At 25.6% G+C, this 18,526-nt stretch overlaps 4 protein-coding genes and 1 long non-coding RNA gene across 11 annotated transcripts in view; 4 read left to right on the top strand and 1 right to left on the bottom strand.

Annotated features, from left to right (window-relative positions):
* Nucleotides 1-1,024: 1,024 nt before the first annotated feature.
* Nucleotides 1,025-3,113, top strand: LOC102670686 (waprin-Phi1-like). Of its 2 annotated transcripts, none has more exons than XM_031513504.1 (4): nucleotides 1,025-1,282; nucleotides 2,179-2,271; nucleotides 2,343-2,527; nucleotides 2,678-3,113. In XM_031513504.1, the coding sequence occupies exons 2-4, from the start codon at nucleotides 2,207-2,209 to the stop codon at nucleotides 2,932-2,934; spliced, it is 507 nt and encodes a 168-aa protein (XP_031369364.1). In that variant the 5' UTR covers nucleotides 1,025-1,282; nucleotides 2,179-2,206; the 3' UTR covers nucleotides 2,935-3,113. The 2 variants fall into 2 exon arrangements, with proteins under 2 accessions (XP_031369364.1, XP_006622096.1); XM_006622033.2 differs by lacking the exon at nucleotides 1,025-1,282 and adding an exon at nucleotides 1,604-1,911.
* Nucleotides 1,573-2,465, bottom strand: LOC116186400. Its single transcript, XR_004151380.1, has 2 exons — nucleotides 2,151-2,465; nucleotides 1,573-1,950 (listed from the first exon to the last, which is right to left on the bottom strand). It is a non-coding gene; the product is annotated as an uncharacterized LOC116186400 (long non-coding RNA).
* A 1,335-nt stretch (nucleotides 3,114-4,448) lies between the features above and the next one.
* On the top strand, nucleotides 4,449-5,824 carry LOC102670821 (waprin-Thr1). The gene is made up of 4 exons (XM_006622035.2): nucleotides 4,449-4,673; nucleotides 4,967-5,029; nucleotides 5,411-5,586; nucleotides 5,680-5,824. The coding sequence occupies exons 1-4, from the start codon at nucleotides 4,667-4,669 to the stop codon at nucleotides 5,767-5,769; spliced, it is 336 nt and encodes a 111-aa protein (XP_006622098.1). The 5' UTR covers nucleotides 4,449-4,666; the 3' UTR covers nucleotides 5,770-5,824.
* A 140-nt stretch (nucleotides 5,825-5,964) lies between these two features.
* LOC102681606 (receptor-binding cancer antigen expressed on SiSo cells-like) lies at nucleotides 5,965-7,898 on the top strand. Of its 2 annotated transcripts, none has more exons than XM_006622028.2 (4): nucleotides 5,965-6,354; nucleotides 6,476-6,628; nucleotides 6,755-6,868; nucleotides 7,022-7,898. In XM_006622028.2, exons 1-4 carry the CDS (start codon nucleotides 6,187-6,189, stop codon nucleotides 7,211-7,213), a joined length of 627 nt encoding a protein of 208 aa, XP_006622091.1. In that variant the 5' UTR covers nucleotides 5,965-6,186; the 3' UTR covers nucleotides 7,214-7,898. The 2 variants fall into 2 exon arrangements, with proteins under 2 accessions (XP_006622091.1, XP_031369370.1); XM_031513510.1 differs by having other exon boundaries at nucleotides 6,755-6,924; nucleotides 7,006-7,898.
* An 857-nt stretch (nucleotides 7,899-8,755) lies between these two features.
* LOC102680916 (protein dopey-1 homolog) overlaps nucleotides 8,756-18,526 on the top strand; it is a 14,191-nt gene continuing 4,420 nt past the window's right edge. For 2 of the 5 annotated variants that reach the window (XM_031513502.1, XM_031513501.1), the window contains exons 1-22: nucleotides 8,756-9,049; nucleotides 9,472-9,561; nucleotides 9,669-9,909; nucleotides 10,055-10,332; nucleotides 10,434-10,599; nucleotides 10,693-10,882; nucleotides 10,979-11,154; nucleotides 11,252-11,524; nucleotides 11,622-13,170; nucleotides 13,290-13,552; nucleotides 13,627-14,764; nucleotides 14,864-15,289; nucleotides 15,359-15,669; nucleotides 15,739-15,940; nucleotides 16,069-16,470; nucleotides 16,545-16,681; nucleotides 16,767-16,923; nucleotides 17,005-17,376; nucleotides 17,446-17,560; nucleotides 17,744-17,915; nucleotides 17,989-18,200; nucleotides 18,297-18,449. In XM_031513502.1, the coding sequence (XP_031369362.1) occupies nucleotides 9,854-9,909; nucleotides 10,055-10,332; nucleotides 10,434-10,599; nucleotides 10,693-10,882; nucleotides 10,979-11,154; nucleotides 11,252-11,524; nucleotides 11,622-13,170; nucleotides 13,290-13,552; nucleotides 13,627-14,764; nucleotides 14,864-15,289; nucleotides 15,359-15,669; nucleotides 15,739-15,940; nucleotides 16,069-16,470; nucleotides 16,545-16,681; nucleotides 16,767-16,923; nucleotides 17,005-17,376; nucleotides 17,446-17,560; nucleotides 17,744-17,915; nucleotides 17,989-18,200; nucleotides 18,297-18,449 (6,748 nt within the window). In that variant the 5' untranslated portion in view covers nucleotides 8,756-9,049; nucleotides 9,472-9,561; nucleotides 9,669-9,853. Of the gene's footprint in view, nucleotides 9,050-9,471; nucleotides 9,562-9,668; nucleotides 9,910-10,054; nucleotides 10,333-10,433; nucleotides 10,600-10,692; nucleotides 10,883-10,978; nucleotides 11,155-11,251; nucleotides 11,525-11,621; nucleotides 13,171-13,289; nucleotides 13,553-13,626; nucleotides 14,765-14,863; nucleotides 15,290-15,358; nucleotides 15,670-15,738; nucleotides 15,941-16,068; nucleotides 16,471-16,544; nucleotides 16,682-16,766; nucleotides 16,924-17,004; nucleotides 17,377-17,445; nucleotides 17,585-17,743; nucleotides 17,916-17,988; nucleotides 18,201-18,296; nucleotides 18,450-18,526 lie in introns of all 5 variants that reach the window. The other 3 variants (XM_031513498.1, XM_031513499.1, XM_006622022.2) reach the window with 3 other exon arrangements.

The following is an 18,526-nucleotide window of genomic DNA, read 5'->3' as shown; positions in this document are numbered from 1 at the left end:
AATATATTATTTCTATAATTCATTATCTATATATATATATATATATATATTCTTAATTATTAATTATTAAATTAGATCAATTTATACGTTATATATATATAAAATTGTTAAAAAAAAATGTTTGAACGATTCCAAAAGACTGTATATCGAAACGTGGCATTGCGTAATCATTTTATCATCGATCATTCAATTCGTATATTATATATCATTATATATATATCAATCATTCTCTAATACAAACGATATTCTGTATATATAGGCATTGAATTCTTTTTTCTGTAATTTTATACATAGAGGAACGAATGAAATGTGTTTCAAGTACCAAGAATGCATTTATCGTTTTAATTGTAATGTCATAATTATGTTATAATAATTTTGTTGCAAAATCACTTTTGTTTTTTCTACTAGATCTATTACGTCCTTTTTATATTTATGTCTATGTCAATAAAAATGAAAATAACGAATTGTGACAAATTATTTCAATTGACTCTTCATGTCAATATAATGATAGTCAATGAACATGATGATACCCAATTATCATGAATTGAACAGAATTTTATAATATGATATAACTATGAAATGATTAATATTCAATTATTATGAATTGAATATAATTTTATAATATGAATATAAAATTTATTGAAATTAAATTTTAATTTTTATCAAGTGATATATTAAAAAAAAAAAAAAGACATTGCTTTTGTTTCTAGAAAAACCGGTTATCCTCGAAAATCACGCGCTTAAAATGAATTATGTAATTTGACGAATCCGTTTATGCAAATTTTACGAATAACAAATGGAAAAAATGTGAAAATAAATATTTCAAATAATCTATTGTTCAAAAATAGATATCATAGATACATTCTTGATACAACTTTGATAATATTGCCACTTTAATCACAATATTTAGATTATATAAATATATAATATAATATAATAAATTGAATAATAACTCGTTAATCAAATTATAAATAGGAATAAACATTTATAAATATTCAAAAATTATTTTTCAAAAATTGTCAACTTGTTATTGATACGTGTATTTTTTGCAAATAACATATCGTTGAAGTATAAATGATGTCATATTCGTATACATAATGGCAAATGCATTTCTGAATAAAACATGCAATTGAAAGTATACATCGACAGTATCGAATAATCTGTCGTGCTATCAACATCATAGGAATAACTAAGCGTGTTTAAATTTTCAAAAAGTGTTCAACGTTTGTAACGAACGACGTATGTTTTCTTACAATATATAATTATCTTTGGAACTATAAAAGTATTTCCTCGCTTAAAAAGATACAGAGAAAATATATAAATATATTGAAATTTAAAAAGAATAAAATGAATATAAATTTAAATTTTTTAAAATTATTTAAACAGTAAATTGAACGCAATGTTAGTATTCAATTACTTTTATTGGCAATTATAAATTTTCATCATATCTATTTTTTGATCAAAAAACAAGAATAGTAAACTTCTTAAAATATAAAATTAATTATTTATTTTATCATAATTCATCATAATTTATTTCACAAAAAATTAAAAAATTTGCAAATCGTAATTTTTATTAAATATAGAAAATATGAAAAGAGATTATAAATTTATATTAAAAAATTCTGCTTCTGAATGAACAAAATCAGGAAATCGTACAAGCACCCGTTTGTTCTTTATCTCTAAATCTCACAGAAACCGTTATCTTCCTTCCGTTCAATTTAGATTTCTTGTTAATTGAATTTGTCCGGTTAATTATCGCTGCGGTTCGACATCCGAAATAGGAGCAACGATTCTCAATTTCCCTTACGGAATTGCAACTGCTCTACATTTGTCATCAAGTAAGGATCAATCTTATGTAGTAGAGAAATTGCTCTCTCTCCAACAAAACGGAAGTCGTGATCATCTTTTTAAGTAAGAATAAAGCAACATTTTCACAATTTTATTTCAATTCTGAAAAATAGTAATACGGAATAATTTATATATTTTCTAAGCTATTAGAGAATTTATAACAATGATTATTATTAATAAAAAAATAAATGTGATGAAGATAGACATGTGTTTTTGAAAATATGATAGTGAAAATTTTATAAAAAAGATTATAATTATTTTTAATAAAATTTTAAAAATAAAATATTATTTAAAATATTTACAATGCTATTTTTTTAATTTTGCTTTTAGTAATTTTATGCAAGGAAAACATTGAACAATGAAGCTTTTTTTAATCATTTTCACATTGATGTTATACTTTACTATTACATATGGTCAATCCAGGTTTGTTTATCCTATTTTGTTTAATTAATTAATTATAATAATTTCTCTATACAATTTATATATTTTCATAGATATGAACATAAATATGAACCATTTGTTGAGAAACCAGGTTCCTGTCCACCACCATTGCCAGTGTATATTTGTAGTCAATCTTGTTTCTCTGATTCATATTGCTTAGGAATTGGCAAATGTTGTCCTACTAATTGTGGAGGCTTTGTTTGCACAAAACCTGTGACTATGAGGAAAATTTCTGAAGGTATAAACAATTATTTCTTATCAATAACAAAATTCTATATCAATAATAATAATATATATATATAACTATAGCAATTTTTAGAATAATAATTTAAGAATTTTAAAAAATTAATGATCTTTAATTTAAATTTGATTTAATATATATATTTAGAAAAACCAGGTTCCTGCCCAGCAATACCTAAAGGAAGATGGATATGTTCATCAACTTGCAGTGTTGACAGTGATTGTAGAGGAACAATGAAATGTTGTAAGAATCGTTGTGGAGCCATGGCTTGTCAAAAACCAGATATCCAAGAATCTATAGACATCCCAATTGTTCCACTGCCAGAAGATTCTTATGATATTCCCAGAAATGTCAATCCCAGAATCAATCCAAATAATTATCCTTATTATTTTTATAATAATTAATAAAAATAATTGCAAATTATGCTAAAACATTAATATGAAAATATAATTTTTGTTTATCATTATATTAATAAAATATTCTGTGCCATATCTATCATACCAAAAATAAATAATTGTAATATATTTATATCATTTAATAATAAATTTGTATTTTCATGTTAATTAACAAAATTTTAAATTTATTTAACTGTATAATAATATTTAATACTATTTAAAATATTTAAATTATTTAATTAAAAACAAATTTTATTTTGTCTGTATATTATTATATTTTTATATTTAAAATTCAGACGCAATGCTATATATTTTTTATTTTTTTTTAATCTTTGAAATAATTTTACGAAAATATATATCAAATATCAGATTATATTGCGTAATCTTCATCCTATAAATAAATATAATAATATTTATAAATAAATATATAAATATGATATAAAATATATAATATCTATATTTTTTAGATTAAAAATTAAGAAAAGAATAGCTTTAAAAGAAAAATAAAAATGTATTCAATTGACATTCCACATTTGTCTATGGTTATACGCCAAAAGCAAATATAAACAGACAGAGATCAAATAGCAAAAGAAGGATAGAAATAACATAAAATACTGATATCAGCGCCATCTTTAGAGTGCCGCAAATGAAATTCATAAAAAAGGATAGAAAATAATAAGAGAAAGATAGAAATAGAATAAGAATTAATCATTAGCGCTATCTTTTATGCATGTTAAAAACATTTTTGAAGTACTTAAAAGATGACGCTACTCTTTAATTCTTACATTCTTATTTTTTAAGTTTATTTTTGATATTCAAGATGGCATTATTAATCAATTTTTATATTATCTCTATCTTTGTCACATTTTTTATTTTTTTTTTTTATGTGTTTCATTTGAAGCACTCTAGAGGTGGCGCTAATTTCAATATTTTATCATATTTTTTTCTTTCTCCTATTATTCATTCTCTTCTATATTACTATATCATTCTATAAGATATTTTTAAATTTTATAAAATTATATAAATCTTTAAAAGACTAACAATAAAATGAAGATTAAATGAAATTAAATTTATGCGTATTCAATACAAAATAAAAAGATTGAAATTAAGATATTTTTTACATTAAATGAATAAAAAATTTTTAATGTTAGAAAAAACAAAAAAGAATGTTTTATTTAATCTACAATAAATATGTGAAAATATTCTCAACTTATTATTTCTAAAATTAGTCGTGAACTACGTACAATTTTCATATCACTTATTGCTTAATCCCATTGACGGGAATTTTCATAAAAATAATTTGCGTTAGTCAAAGAACGGACATCTGCATGAGTCATGCAAATTTACTTACACAATTGAGATACCCAATTGCTTTATTCATCGAATTATTGAATCATAATGCAAACATAACATGATGAAAATAAAATGAAAATAAAAATTTACAAAAAAAAAAAGAAATTCATAAATTGATATCGGGAAATATTGTGGAATAAAATCAATTAAATGTAATATGTAAGTAATATTTATATAAGACTATTTTTCTTTTGCTGACCGCAAAGTAGAGGTGGAAACGATAAAGATAATAACATAGAGATTGACAAGTAGATAAAGAAGGAAAGAAAATATTAAAGATTTAAAAGGCTGAACTCTTACACCAGTTAGACGTCTTTCATCTTCGAACTGGAACTTATTCAGAGGAAGAACAATACATATTGTGAAACAGGATCCTAAATAAACAGAAATGTATAGTATGTGTCTTTGTGTAAACTAGTCTTGTATATTTTTATATGTACAATATTTTGATACATATATATTTAGTGTAAAAAACACTGTAAGATAAAAAGATAGAAAAATGAACAATTTTTTATTCTTAAAAATGAAAAAAAAGTATTTTTGAAATGTAAAAAAAAATTGATTTATCATTTATATATAATTTTAGATGAAAATATAATCTACTTTTTATTTACATTGAAATTATTCACTATAATCATTGATAATATGCAATTTTGATATATGGATAATGAACTTTATTTTGTCATAGAGAAAGGAACAATTCTCGTGTTAGCGTATTTATTAATTGTCACAGCAGTCTGTCAACTATCTCGTAAGTTAATTACTAGTATGAATATGTACTTTTAATATATTGTTTTGAGTATAAAATAGATAGTAGTATAAAAATATATCATTAAAATTACATAATAATATCAGATATAAGATATAACACCAAATATCATTTATAATATTAAAAATTCATTCTTGCTTAACATTTGTTTTCTTATATTTTTTTATAATGAAATTTGTTTTTATATATAATATTTACTATAAGTATTAATATAAAGTCTTCGGTTAAACAATAATTAATAAAAATTTTTATTAAGCCATAATAAAATTTTATATATTATTAAATGTTTATATGAATTTATATTTTCAAAAAATAGGATAAAAATTAAAATTTGTTTTTTTCTTACAACTTTCTATATTTCAGATAAAGAGGGTCACTGTCCATTAAGAAATAGTGTTTCAAAATGCACCCCTAGATGTGTTTCCGATTATCAATGTTCTTTTAATGAAAAATGTTGTCCAAATAAATGTGGAAGTGAATCTTGTGTTCAAGCAAGTCCTATTAATACTGGCAATGGATATAAAGGATCATCGAACGGTAAAAAACATTTTTTTAATATACCTTCTTGATATCTTTTTAAAATTCTTTTTCTAGAGTATTTTTTTAAAATTTATCATAAAATTTATTTTTTAGATATTTATTGCGCTGGAATAAAATGTGGTCCATATGAAAAATGTCAATTTGATCGTAAAACAAAACGAGAAAAATGTGTTCGTACATAGATGATTTTTTTAAATGTAATAATATTTTTTTTATGAAATAAATAATTTCTTTTTTCAATTTATTTCGTATATAAATTTATTTCTCAATAATAGAAAAATTTCAAATTCAAATTTCTTTCAAATCGAGTAGCGATAGAAACTTGTTGAAATAAGTCGACAATCGACATACAGATTTTAATCGATATTTTTCGATAACCTTTTTATTATTTCATAAGGAGTGTATGTTGAACAAAATACTACTTGTTTATTATTAATATTTATAAAACAAATACAAAATAACAAGATAATCACATCGTTTTAAAAATTTGTCAATAAAATGGCATTTGATCAATCTTAAATTGTCACAATATATAAAATCATTTCTTAACATTTTCTTAATATTATATAAAAGAGGTTAGGCTTTATGCCGATATTATAATGGCAATAGAATTTTTAGTAAATCGATTGAAAGCACTCATCGTATTTCTTTTGGGAGTATTTCGGCGAGCAATGTGCTGTTTTCGACGTCGAAGAAGATCATCCTGTGATTCTATTCCCTTATCTGCTATTGGCGTAGTACCGAACACCTTGAACACAACACAACCAGTGAGTTTCAAGTATTACGTTCATCTTTTCAATTCGATATTTTGCAACGATCTAAAGATTATGTAAATCCCTTTGTACCATTGACTCCGATAATAGTAATTACTGAAGATGCTTGCTCAAGGAATTAGAGCACTGGGATCAATGGGAGGAAAATCTTGTCGTGATCGTGCCAGATAGGCCAGTTGACACAATACAAGCAAAGATTGAACAATATAGACAGCAAGCATCTAAACCACCAGAATCTACAGAAGAGCAACAACCAGATTTTTTTGAGGTAGGTTTTTTTTATTTCTATTATATCCTAATAATAAATATATATGTGTATATATATGTGTATATATGTGTATATATTTATTATATATGTGTATATATTTATTAATATTTTTTTCTAATTTTACAGAATATGACACCAAAGATCACTGCACAGACAAAAATTTTAATTAAAGATAAAAGCTTAGAGAATACATCCTGGAATTCAACAAAATTTGCTGTGATCAATGATCCTATACCATCTGTAATTACATACTTTTTACAATATTTAATTTTTAATGATATAAAACTAATTAGTGGACTATATTTATACTAGTATATATATATTAAATTATTTTATATTAAATAGTATAGTATATATACTATACTACTATACTATTTAACTATATTTATACAGAATGAATTAGGAGAATGGGAAGACAATGCTGTTGGCTGGGAGGAAGAAACAACAAAAGAATTTGGAGATCCCACAAAAACATTGAGGGAACAAAAACGAAGAGAAAGAGAACAGCGACTGTTTGAACAGCAACAAAAGAGAATCGAACGCAGTTCAAGACCACAACCATTAGGAGCAAAATTAAACTCTTGATGAGAAGGAAGAATAGTTGCAAAAATTTATATTGAAAATGATAATTTTTCATTTAATGATGTTCATGCACAAATATTCTTTTCTCTATTGCATGGAACGTCGATTAAAAATAAGAAAAATCAAAGATTATTTATGCATTACAAATTATTATTTTATGTTTTTTAAAATTCGTCAAATCTCATTCTATATGGGAAAGCATATCGCGAAGATATTTTGTTTCAAACATACAAATTTATATTTTATAAGCTTACTAATATTGATACATGTAGTGAAATTAATTTCTTAATTCAAATTATTTAATTAAATCATTAAATGGTATTTAAATTATTACAATAATAATTACATTAAAAAATACTGAATAGAAACCAAAAGAATTTATTTATTTGCATAATATGTATGCAAAAATAATGAACAAATTTCCATTGAAAAGAATAATAATATTGTTGTTTTTATTGTTGAAATTATTTTATTGTTAAAGTATTTCTAACAGTTAAAGACATTCCATGTAAATAACCTTTTAATATCATATAAAAGCTGATTTTTTACAATCAAATCTGACTATTTTTTAAAGGCTGATCATAAAATCTTATAACTAATTTCTATAAATATTATTTTATCTATATGATTAATCTCTTAATCATATTGATGTAATGTCCAAAACATGTCCATTGAATTTGTAGTGAATTAAAATAAATCATATTACTAAACATTGTGTAATTAAAATATTTTATAAAAACCTTGAAAAGAAATAAACTAACATTTTATAAAAAATTGTAAATATTCATAAATGTTAAAAATTGGTTTGTTTTTAAAATACCGTCGCGAAATTATATATGGAAAATGATTATTATAAAGAATAGAGAAATGATAAATGAATGTATTTTTGAAATGTAATTATTCGTGTGTCGATAAAATGTATATGATCAAACAAATTTTCCCCTGTGTACAACCAGATAAGAGTGAACTAAAAGAGATAAGGACGGGCAAAAACCACAGGATAGAATAATATTATTCTTTTCATATTTCTGCTTCATTTCTTCTATATTATTACTTATCATCGTTACAAAATTTTTATAAATTATATATATATATATATATATATATATATTTTTCACATCACTTTGGACTTATTGATAATAATAATAGTAATTATCTACCGCTATAAATCGGTAAGTATAAAAAAATTTTATTTATACTAAAAGTAAATTTACAATTCATTAATTTAAAATATCTTGAAATTACATTATATATTATATATTCATTTATTAAAATAAATTATTTTCTTTTGACATTCACAAAAATATTAATTTATTAATGAATGAAATTGCGTAGAAAAATAAAACATGTGATTTTGCATTTTACATGACTATTCTAAAAAAAATTTATATTCAATTTATGATAATAATATAAATGAAATTAGAACTATATTTATCATAGCATCGATCAAAAACTAATGAATGTAAACTTCCCCTTTTTAAATTACGTCATGCGCATTAAAATTTTGATTGTGTACGTGGCTGTGTATATGACAAGCAAACAGCGAGTTGCATCTACGTTGACGTGCGCGTGAAATCTATTTCATCCAGTGCCACCAACTTCAGATCATCCATGTCATACGTGTATGAAATAATGCAAAAACTCGTTTGATAGGGCATTTTAAGAAAATTATGGTGATCCATTTTTAGGATTATCGAACGATTCTGCAATTTCTTTCGTTTTTTTTCAATATCATTTCTCAATGATCGCATTCGTGATCAAAAAACACATGCGGTTACTCGATGCTTTCTATCTTCATCCCTAACGACATATGCAAATTCGAAATGTCAACATCAAAAGGTGAGCTATCCATTGGATCTTATGTACAAGAATGGACATAACCGATTGTTTTATAAAATTTGTTTTATAGATTTATATATTGAATAAATGTTTATTAACCTTATTTATGAAACATATAGAATATTTTTCCCAAAATATTTTCAAATGATTTTCATATAGACAGATTAAATTATTAATTATGGACAAATCATAAATGTATAAAAAGAGACAACGTTTAACATTTTATCATGTTTAAATTTTTTTTTATAATTTTTTTAAGCATATACGTTATATTTTAAATATATTTTTCACAAGGTGATTAGAAGGAAATTGTTTTGTATTTCATCCGAAAAAATACATGTTTTTAATCATACATCACTTGTCAATCATATGGTAGAATACAATTAATAAGTTTGAACGTATATAGTTATTCTTTATTGTAGACTACAGATAAGATGATCTATTTTTAATACTACAAAATTATCGAATTAAACAATATTCGTGATAATTTATTTTTATCTATAAACGAAAATGTAATTGAAAAATCTTTATTGTAAATTTATTGTAAATTTCTAAAATGCGCGGAACTAATTGATTAAAATCAACATATTTGTAAGAGGTTATTCAATTTCTTTTTTAGGCAAAAGAATATGCTCTTATCTAAACACAATGTGCTATGTGATAAGAGCATTTTTTAATGGTAATTGTTTCTTATGAATCACTTGTGATACCAATCAGTAATATTGGAATAATGTAAGAAGAATCGAGTATATGTGATATATAGTTATATATTTTTATTATAAATTACAATAGAACATCATAACAATGGGTTCTATAGCTTTGGAAGAGTTCGAACTTATGAAAGACTCTAAATATAGAGTGTAAGTAATATAATTATTGACTTATATTCTATTTTATTAAATAAAACTATATAATATATTTAATTTTTTTAAATTTTTATAAAATATTTTATAAAATTAAATTATATTTTAATTTTTTATAAATGGAAAAATATATTTTATACAGTTATGTATCTGCTGTTGACAAAGCGTTAAAAAGTTTTGAATATACCAGCGAATGGGCAGACTTAATATCTGCACTTGGAAAATTAAACAAAGTGTTATTAAGTCATATGAAGTTTCCAGTTATTCCTAGAAGAATTAAAATATCTAAAAGATTAGCACAATGTATGCATCCTGCTTTGCCATCTGGTGTTCATTTAAAAGCTCTTGAAACTTATGACATTATTTTCAAATGTATGGGCACTAATAGACTGAGTCATGAATTGTTTATATATAGTGCTGGTAAGATTAAAAAATAAAATAAATTTTTTATAAAAATCATATAATCATATAATTTAAATATATTTATTAATTTGTATTCATTAATATAAACATTTTTATAGGTCTATTTCCATTATTGGGTCATGCTGCTATGAATGTAAGACCATCTTTATTGACAGTATATGAAACGCATTTTGTACCTCTTGGAGAAAGATTAAGGCCTGGCTTGAGTGGATTTTTAAGTGGTGTTTTACTTGGTTTAGAAGATGGTTCTGATCATTTTGATAGGTATTATTAATTAAAATAGATTTAATTAAAGTAGATTTTAAATATAAATTATAAAATTAATATTTTTAAAAAATTGTATAAATTTGCTTTTAGAACAAATTCCTTACTTGAAAAAGTATGTGAGGGAGTAGGTCCAGAACATTTTTATGCATGCTTGTGGGATTGTTTAGCTTCAAATTCTGGAATTCGATTACCTGCTATATCTTTTGTATTAGCACATTTTAACAAGAAACTGCCAATGGAAGAACAGAATTATATCATGGGCACAGATACTAATATTATGGTATATATGAAAAATATTATATAAAATTAAATATTATTCTTATTTTATTTTTTAATTATTAAAATTTTAAATCTTAAATTTTAATTATTAAATAAGGTTACTGCTCTTTGTGCTGGAGTACAAGACAATTCTGTGTTAGTACAAAGAAGTGCTTTAGATTTGCTGTTAGTTGGTTTTCCTGTACATAATAGTCAATTAACACATGAGCACATGGTATCGCTAGTCACAGCTGCTCTTGTAACTATATTAAGAAGAGATATGAGTTTAAATAGGTAAAGTAAAAAAAATGAAAAATAAAAATATTAAAAATATCAAATTAAATATTTTATGAAATTAATTTATATATATATATATATATATATATCATAGACGATTGTTTGCTTGGCTTTTGGGTACTGAAGTCAGCACATCTATTTTAAAGAGGAAAGTAGATACTAAAGTATCGGGAAGTATGGAAAATACACCTACTTATTTTGATATGTATTCAAAAGAAATGTTAATAGAAGCAATAAAGTCATTATTGAAAACTATTTGTGAAGAAAGTCCACAAGATTTAAAACCATATAGAATATTAGTTTCTTTGTTAGAAAAAGCAGATATTGGTCCAGTAATTTTGGATGATATTTTATTTGAAGTTTTTAGGTATAAAAGAATATATATTTAAAATTATCATAATAAAATAATCTTTAATAATATAGAAATATAATTATAATAATTTATGATAATTTTTTAATTACAGAACTTTTTATAATGCTTGTGGACAATCAAATAGAGTACCAAAAACGAATGAAGTAGTAAAATCAGCAAACTTATTGTTTTCAACTTTAGAACCTTCTTATGTTTGGATACATTGTGGTCATTTATTTGAAAATGCTTGTCAAGCTAGAGCAAAAAATAGACAAGAAACGGAAGATATTATTGTGAGGCCTGTAGGTAGTGGGATGCCGAATTTCATGGAAATATGTATATTGACTGAATTCTTACTTGAAACTGTATCATTGGATGCATTTATAGACACTCCTTCCGAACATCTACCCGGTTTGTTCTATGAGATCATCAGTAAACTTTTGTATCACATTGATCTTTTAACTCCTATGGAGATTTCACGAAGTCTTCGATTATGCGCAAAAATTCTAACGAAGGTTCAACCAACAATAGTTTCGAATCACACAGAAAAAAACGAATTGGAAACGAAATTGGATACAATTACAAATACTACCACAATCAACGATAATTCTTTAACTGCAATTCCTTTGGAAAAAAGTCAATCTGATAGTAAATTGAATAAACCAGATACAACTAGTAGTTCGTTTTCTGAGAAAAGTCCCAGTCCTAGAAGAAGAGCAAACTCTGGGGGTGCCACCAAACGATCTGATAAAAAATCAAAAAAGAAATCTAGTAAAAGTACATCAAAATTAAGCGAATCTCTACCAGAACCAAATACAAGTATTTCAATAGAAATAAATCAAGAATCCAAGGGTTTGCCAAGAAATAAAAGTATGGATGATATAAAGACTGGATATATAGAAACAAATACTATTAATTCCCCGACTAAAGATCAATTGAATACATTAAAACAATCTAGTAAAAATAGTATTATGGGCTCCACAGGATCCTTAGGTAGAGGACCATCTCCTGCGTTTCAAGCACAACATTCAATGTTGGAAAAATGTTTAAGACAGTATGAAACTTTTTATGTTAAATTTGTTAGTGATAGAGTATTAACTAAAGAAAGAACGGTTCAGAACATGTTCGATAATTTAATGATATCATGTCCAAGAGAGAGTTTCGATGAAAGAATGCGATATTTAGAACTTTTATTAAACTCTAGATTAAATATGGAAGATTCTGGTTTTTTCAGTCAAGATCTTTCTGTGATTGAAGATACTAAGCAATTGGATATTCTTCATTTAAACATTGATTCAGTTTCCCAATCAGAATGGGATGAAACTATGAAAATTGCTTCTAGCTTATTTGTTGAATTATCTACATTTCCTAAATATTTTCTTCCTGGTGATGGATTACTTATAGAAGAAGAACCAAAAGGAAATATTATTCTTCCAGATTGGTTAAAAGTTTTAGTAGTTTGTACTTGTTGGTTGGGAAAACAACCTGCTCTTCAATTAACGACTATTGCTACATTGTTGGATTTAGTTGCTTTGTTAAAAGCTCATAATGATATTGAGACACATCCAAAGAGTGGAGAAGGAATCACAGCTGTAATTATGGTACCATTGTTGAAACAATGGCATATAACTTATTTGATGCAATATACTAATGTTTTTCAGGTATTCATATATTTAAAAAAAATTTAAATTAAGAATTTAAAACTTAGGATAATATTTATAAATATTTCGAAGGTATTAAATAATAATTATATAATTAAATATAATTAAATATTTTGAAGGTATTAGCGCATTCTCTATGGCATCATCTTGGTGAATTACCTGCTCATAAATATAGAATGAAATGTGTTGAATTATTGCATGAATTGCACCATGCTTTACATAATTCCTGTGATGCTGTAGAAGACGTAATAGGAGTGGCGCTTACATCAGAAAATATAGAAAAAAGAATAGAAGCATTTAATAGATTCGCTACATTATGGCACCTCGGACGAGAAATTGAAACGAATCCTAGATTACGAGGCTGTATGAAATCTTTTGATCAGTATGTAATAATTTTTTTATGCATTTTTTAATCATTTATTGTTTCATTTATTATTAATTTAATTTATTTAACAGGTCATTGTTAAAAATACTGGATAATCTACAACTTGCAGATAATTCTTCTTTAAAACTTCATGCTCAATCATGGCTTCTGCACTCTTTAATGCGAGGTGATATTTCACGTATAGTAGATCCATTATTGATCATGCTCTTGGATCCATCTACTTGTCGTATGAGTGTGCTCCATGTTAGTATACAGCATAGCAATACTGTTCTCACAAAAAATGATCCAATAGAAGAAAAGTCTGAGATACAAGATGATACAGAAGGTGCAGCAAAAATTTATGCAATCAGTTCTGTAGATGGAAATGTAATATATCATGTTAGCGATAGTGTGGACGAAGATAAAAAATGGCGAAAGGGTAAAAAAAAGAAAAAGGCCATAAATCCTGTGAAAGTAAAAAGAATATTTGCTGTGACGACATTAGCCGCCGGTGATAACTGTAATCAATATGTAACTGAAAAGAATCAATTTATGAAAGAATTAGAAGTACCTCCTAGTATATCTGGCAATAGAAAAATTTCTGTTTTTGTGAATCCTTTATCACTTAATTGCAATGAAAATTCTAATGATTCTTTAATGGAGGATGATTTGTTGCCTACTGTAAAGAAAATAAACTTAACAACAGAATTATTAAAAAATGCAACAAGATTTAAGAAAATGGATTTTGACAAAGGTTCGACTGCTAGTCTGGATGAAAGTCTTTATGAATCAGCAAATTCCAGCTTAAAAACAAAAGAAAAAAATGGATTTAAAAAATTAAATGGAGAAGTTGGCTCATCTTTGGATTCTATTACTAATAGTTTCGACTCCAGTAGTCCTGAAATTACAAATAAACAAGGAAAACAGAAAAAAGAATCCATTATAATGCCAGGTAGTTCTAAAGAAGTAGCAGGAACTATCATTAAGGGTAAATATCATAGCACAAATGAATTTGCAACGAATTATGATGTTCATGATGTTGGAAGTTTCGAAGCAAGTGTTGAAGTACCTAGCTGGACAATGGATGATGAAGAAGCAGACCTTGATGTTAGTACAACTGCAGAAGAATATTTCAGTAACTCTAGTGGGAATAGCATAGTCGAAGAAATCTTAAACGAAGTACTTGATAAAGTAATACAAATATGTGATGCAGTAGAACCACCTAAAATTGTAAGTGCTCTTGGATCTTGATTTATTTTTATTTGTATTATATAATTAAATATAATATCAATATATTAATATCATATTAATTCAATGCTATATTTACAGATTGATGAAGCTATATATCAAAATTCAAAAACGAGTCGCAATTTCGGAATCGGTGTACACAATCTCCATTCACATATGTTGCTTTATTGTGGGGTTTATGATTCAACTAAAACACTTTACGCATTGCGTACACTTCGCAACGAATTATTAACCAACACAAGAATGTTTCTTTGTTGTGCTGCAACAACTAGTGTAACCAATACTACAAAAAATACAACATTATTAAATTTATTAGCAAGACATCGAAAAAGTGTATTTGGAAGAAACTTTCATGGAGAGATAGCAAATACAGAATTTATAGCAGCTTATAGAAGTAGTATGTATTTAGAAGTTTTAATTAGTGTGTGCCTTTATTTTGCTAGGAGTTACTATCCTAATTTAGGACAAATGAGACTTACGCACGAAGAAATTTCAGGAAATCGACAGGTAATTATATTCATAATATTTGATTTATATTTTGTAAATATTTATTAATTAAAATTTATTTCTAATTAGGTACAACTTGCAAGTGCAGAATTGTTAACACTTATATTTTCTGAATTAATTCCAATCGTTCGTGATTCAGGAAAAGGTTTCAGTTGTTATATAATCGATCTACTTACTAAATGTAAAGTACAAAAGGTTGCATTACATTGTCTTGTATCTAGCGTAATGAATATGAAAAATGCTCATAAAGAAAATGAAGAAATATTTACATTTACTGAAGAAATTATCTTGTTTAATGATCCAATTACAGATAATGATGTGAATAAATGCAAATACAGAGCGAGCGATCATACAGAAGCTTTTCAAATTCAACTATTAAGGTAAATACTTGAGAAGAAATATATGTTTATAAATTTTATATTACATTAATAAACTTTTTGTTATTTAAGATTACTATTAGCTTTAATCATGTTAGAACATCAATGTGGTAATCAAAAAGGTGAAGAAATATGTCCTTCAAATATAACAATACCAAATACTCCAACTGAAAATATTCCTAATATTATGGGAAATAGCTTAAAATATATACCTGGTGCATCAATTCCACAACAACCAATGTTTCTTGCTAGCATATTAAGCGCTTTACAATTGGTAAATATGAATTTTAAATTCCATTCTTTTAATTTTTCAACATTATATAATTTAAAACAAAATCTATTATTTCATTATTTTTTTCACTTATTAATTTTTTTTTACAAAAAATTAAATTTTTTTTAAAGGATCACATGAGACATTTACACCAACATTGGACAACTCTCGTTACATCGAGTCTTCCATTTATGGGATCTTCGTTAACATCTATAGTTACGTCAGTGATTCATCAATTGTGTTGCAACATCGAACATTTAGCATCGTATTATATCAACGAAGAAACAACAACAGCGATAAAATTACAAGATATAAGTACTGTTGAATGTTGTCTTCCTGCAGATTATACAGTTACACACCTAGAAGCTTTAACATTCTTACTTCACTATTGTCTATTGGATACATCACAACAAATTGGTTTTTCATTTAATCAACCTCTAAGTGGTACGATTCAGACTGGAATTCCTGGTGCAAATCCTGGTCAAATATTCAATAATCTTATTCATGTATTTATGCCAAGTCCTCTTTCTCCTGTAAGAACTTATATATATGTTTTTAAAAATATATTTTTAACGAAAAATATTTATATATTCTAATTTTTTTGTAGGATCTTACTACAACAAAGGATAAAAATGGGATCAGTGAATTACAACAATATGCTCGAAGAACTGCTTTAAGTCATCTACCAAGAATAATTGCATCTCTTTCCACTCTTTGGCAAGCAGTGTTAGCAACGAAGGACAAGTTTGTTTTATTTTTAATTTTTTTTTTCAATTTTTTTTATAATTAATAGAGAGTATATTAATAAATTTTTTAAATTAAAATTTAGTGATCAAGCTAGCTGTGTAGTAGGTAGTCCACGAATAGTCAAGCATCAACTTTTAGAACTCTTGTCTCCTATATCTTTTCATCATGGTGTAAATTTTTTGGCCGCCATTGCTGTCGCTTGGCACGAAAGACGACAACATTCTACTAATTCTAAAAAGGTAACTATATCAGCGGGTTAATAACATGTCATGTATATATTTAAATAATCATATATTTTTATTTTATTTGTTTATAATTAGGTGCTTCCAGAAGCTTGTCCAAATCAACAAGTCATGGTTCATTTAGTAAGCGCGATTCGTGTAATGCCTATCGATACTTTAGTTCAAACTGTTCATCAAGTTGTAAAAAATCCACCACCGATTCACGGTGTAAAACAAGATTTTTCGTTAGAAGTTTCTGTATTGGAATTACTTTACATTTATATGCAAAGTAACACATCTCAATCTCTTATTGAATCATGGGCATCGTTACTTGGTTTACTTAAAGATGGTCTATCTTTGACTGCACCTGCTCAATTTCTTTTATTAGCTATCTTAAACGAATATGTACAGAAATGTCCACCTATGCAAGAAAAAAAGGATATTAGAGATTTACAAGATGTTTCAGCAAAAGTATTGTTTTTATCTCTTTTTTAAATTTTTACTTCATATAATCATAAAATTAACTTAAAAATTTTTTAGTTGGTTGAATCATGTTCACAAATAGCTGGAGCATGTTTAGAACAAACAACTTGGTTAAGAAGAAATTTAGCGGTAAGAGAAGATGCGTTTGAAGTTGCTGAAGGATCCTCGGAAGGTAAAGAAGGCAAAAGTGGTGCTGGTGCGTAATGTGCTTTTTCTTTTTAAAAAAAAATTTATTTTTTATTCTATTAAAAATTATAACTTTTATTATTTATTTTTTTTTTTTTATGTTAGAGCAATATGCTTTAGCATTCTAATCCTCACTTGATAAAAAAACTAACAAATACATCTTTTACAGTAACACCCGGTACACCGCCTAATGCAGCATATAGTATTCAAGCTCAAGCAGTATTAGCAGAAATAGTAGCACCTTTGTTCGATGTTAGTTACGGTTCCCAAGAAAAAGAACGTGTAGTGACCTTGTTAACCAATCTCATGTATAATGTTACACCATATCTCAAGAATCATTCGTAAGATTTTATCTAACTTTTAATCAATTTTGTTTTAGCAGTTTTTGTGTTCTACTAATAACTAAACTTCTAGGACAAAGAATATTGCCTCGTTCACGGCTTGTTCACAATTACTGAGTTCCTTATCAGGTTATCAATATACAAGAAAAGCATGGCGCAAAGATGTGTTGGATCTTTTATTAGATTCTGCCTTTTTCCAAATGACACCAGCATGTTTGCCATATTGGAGGACTATTATAGATAATTTAATGACACATGACAATACAACATTTCGAGATTTAATGAGTAGTTATCTTTTTTAGAAAAAATGCTAAAAAATAAATTATAAATAAATAAATTGTTATTTATAAGTTTATATTTTATGAATTTATTTTATTACAGATCGCGTTTCTATGGCTCAAAGTAGTAGTATCAGTATATTCTCTTCAAAAGAACAAGAGTATGAGCAGAAAGCACAACTATTAAAAAGATTAGCATATGTGATACTTTGCAGTGAAATGGATCAATACCATAAATACATGCCTGAAATTCAAGGTCAGTTATTTCTAAAATATTAATAAATATTATTGAATTTTTATATAATATTGAATTTATTATTATTATATTATTAC

Source organism: Apis dorsata, unplaced genomic scaffold (assembly GCF_000469605.1).
Source record: "Apis dorsata unplaced genomic scaffold, Apis dorsata 1.3 scaffold_655, whole genome shotgun sequence".
NCBI classification, from domain to species: Eukaryota; Metazoa; Arthropoda; class Insecta; order Hymenoptera; family Apidae; genus Apis; species Apis dorsata.
The sequence above is the reverse complement of the archived record's forward strand: the minus strand, read 5'-3'. Positions and strand labels throughout refer to the sequence as shown.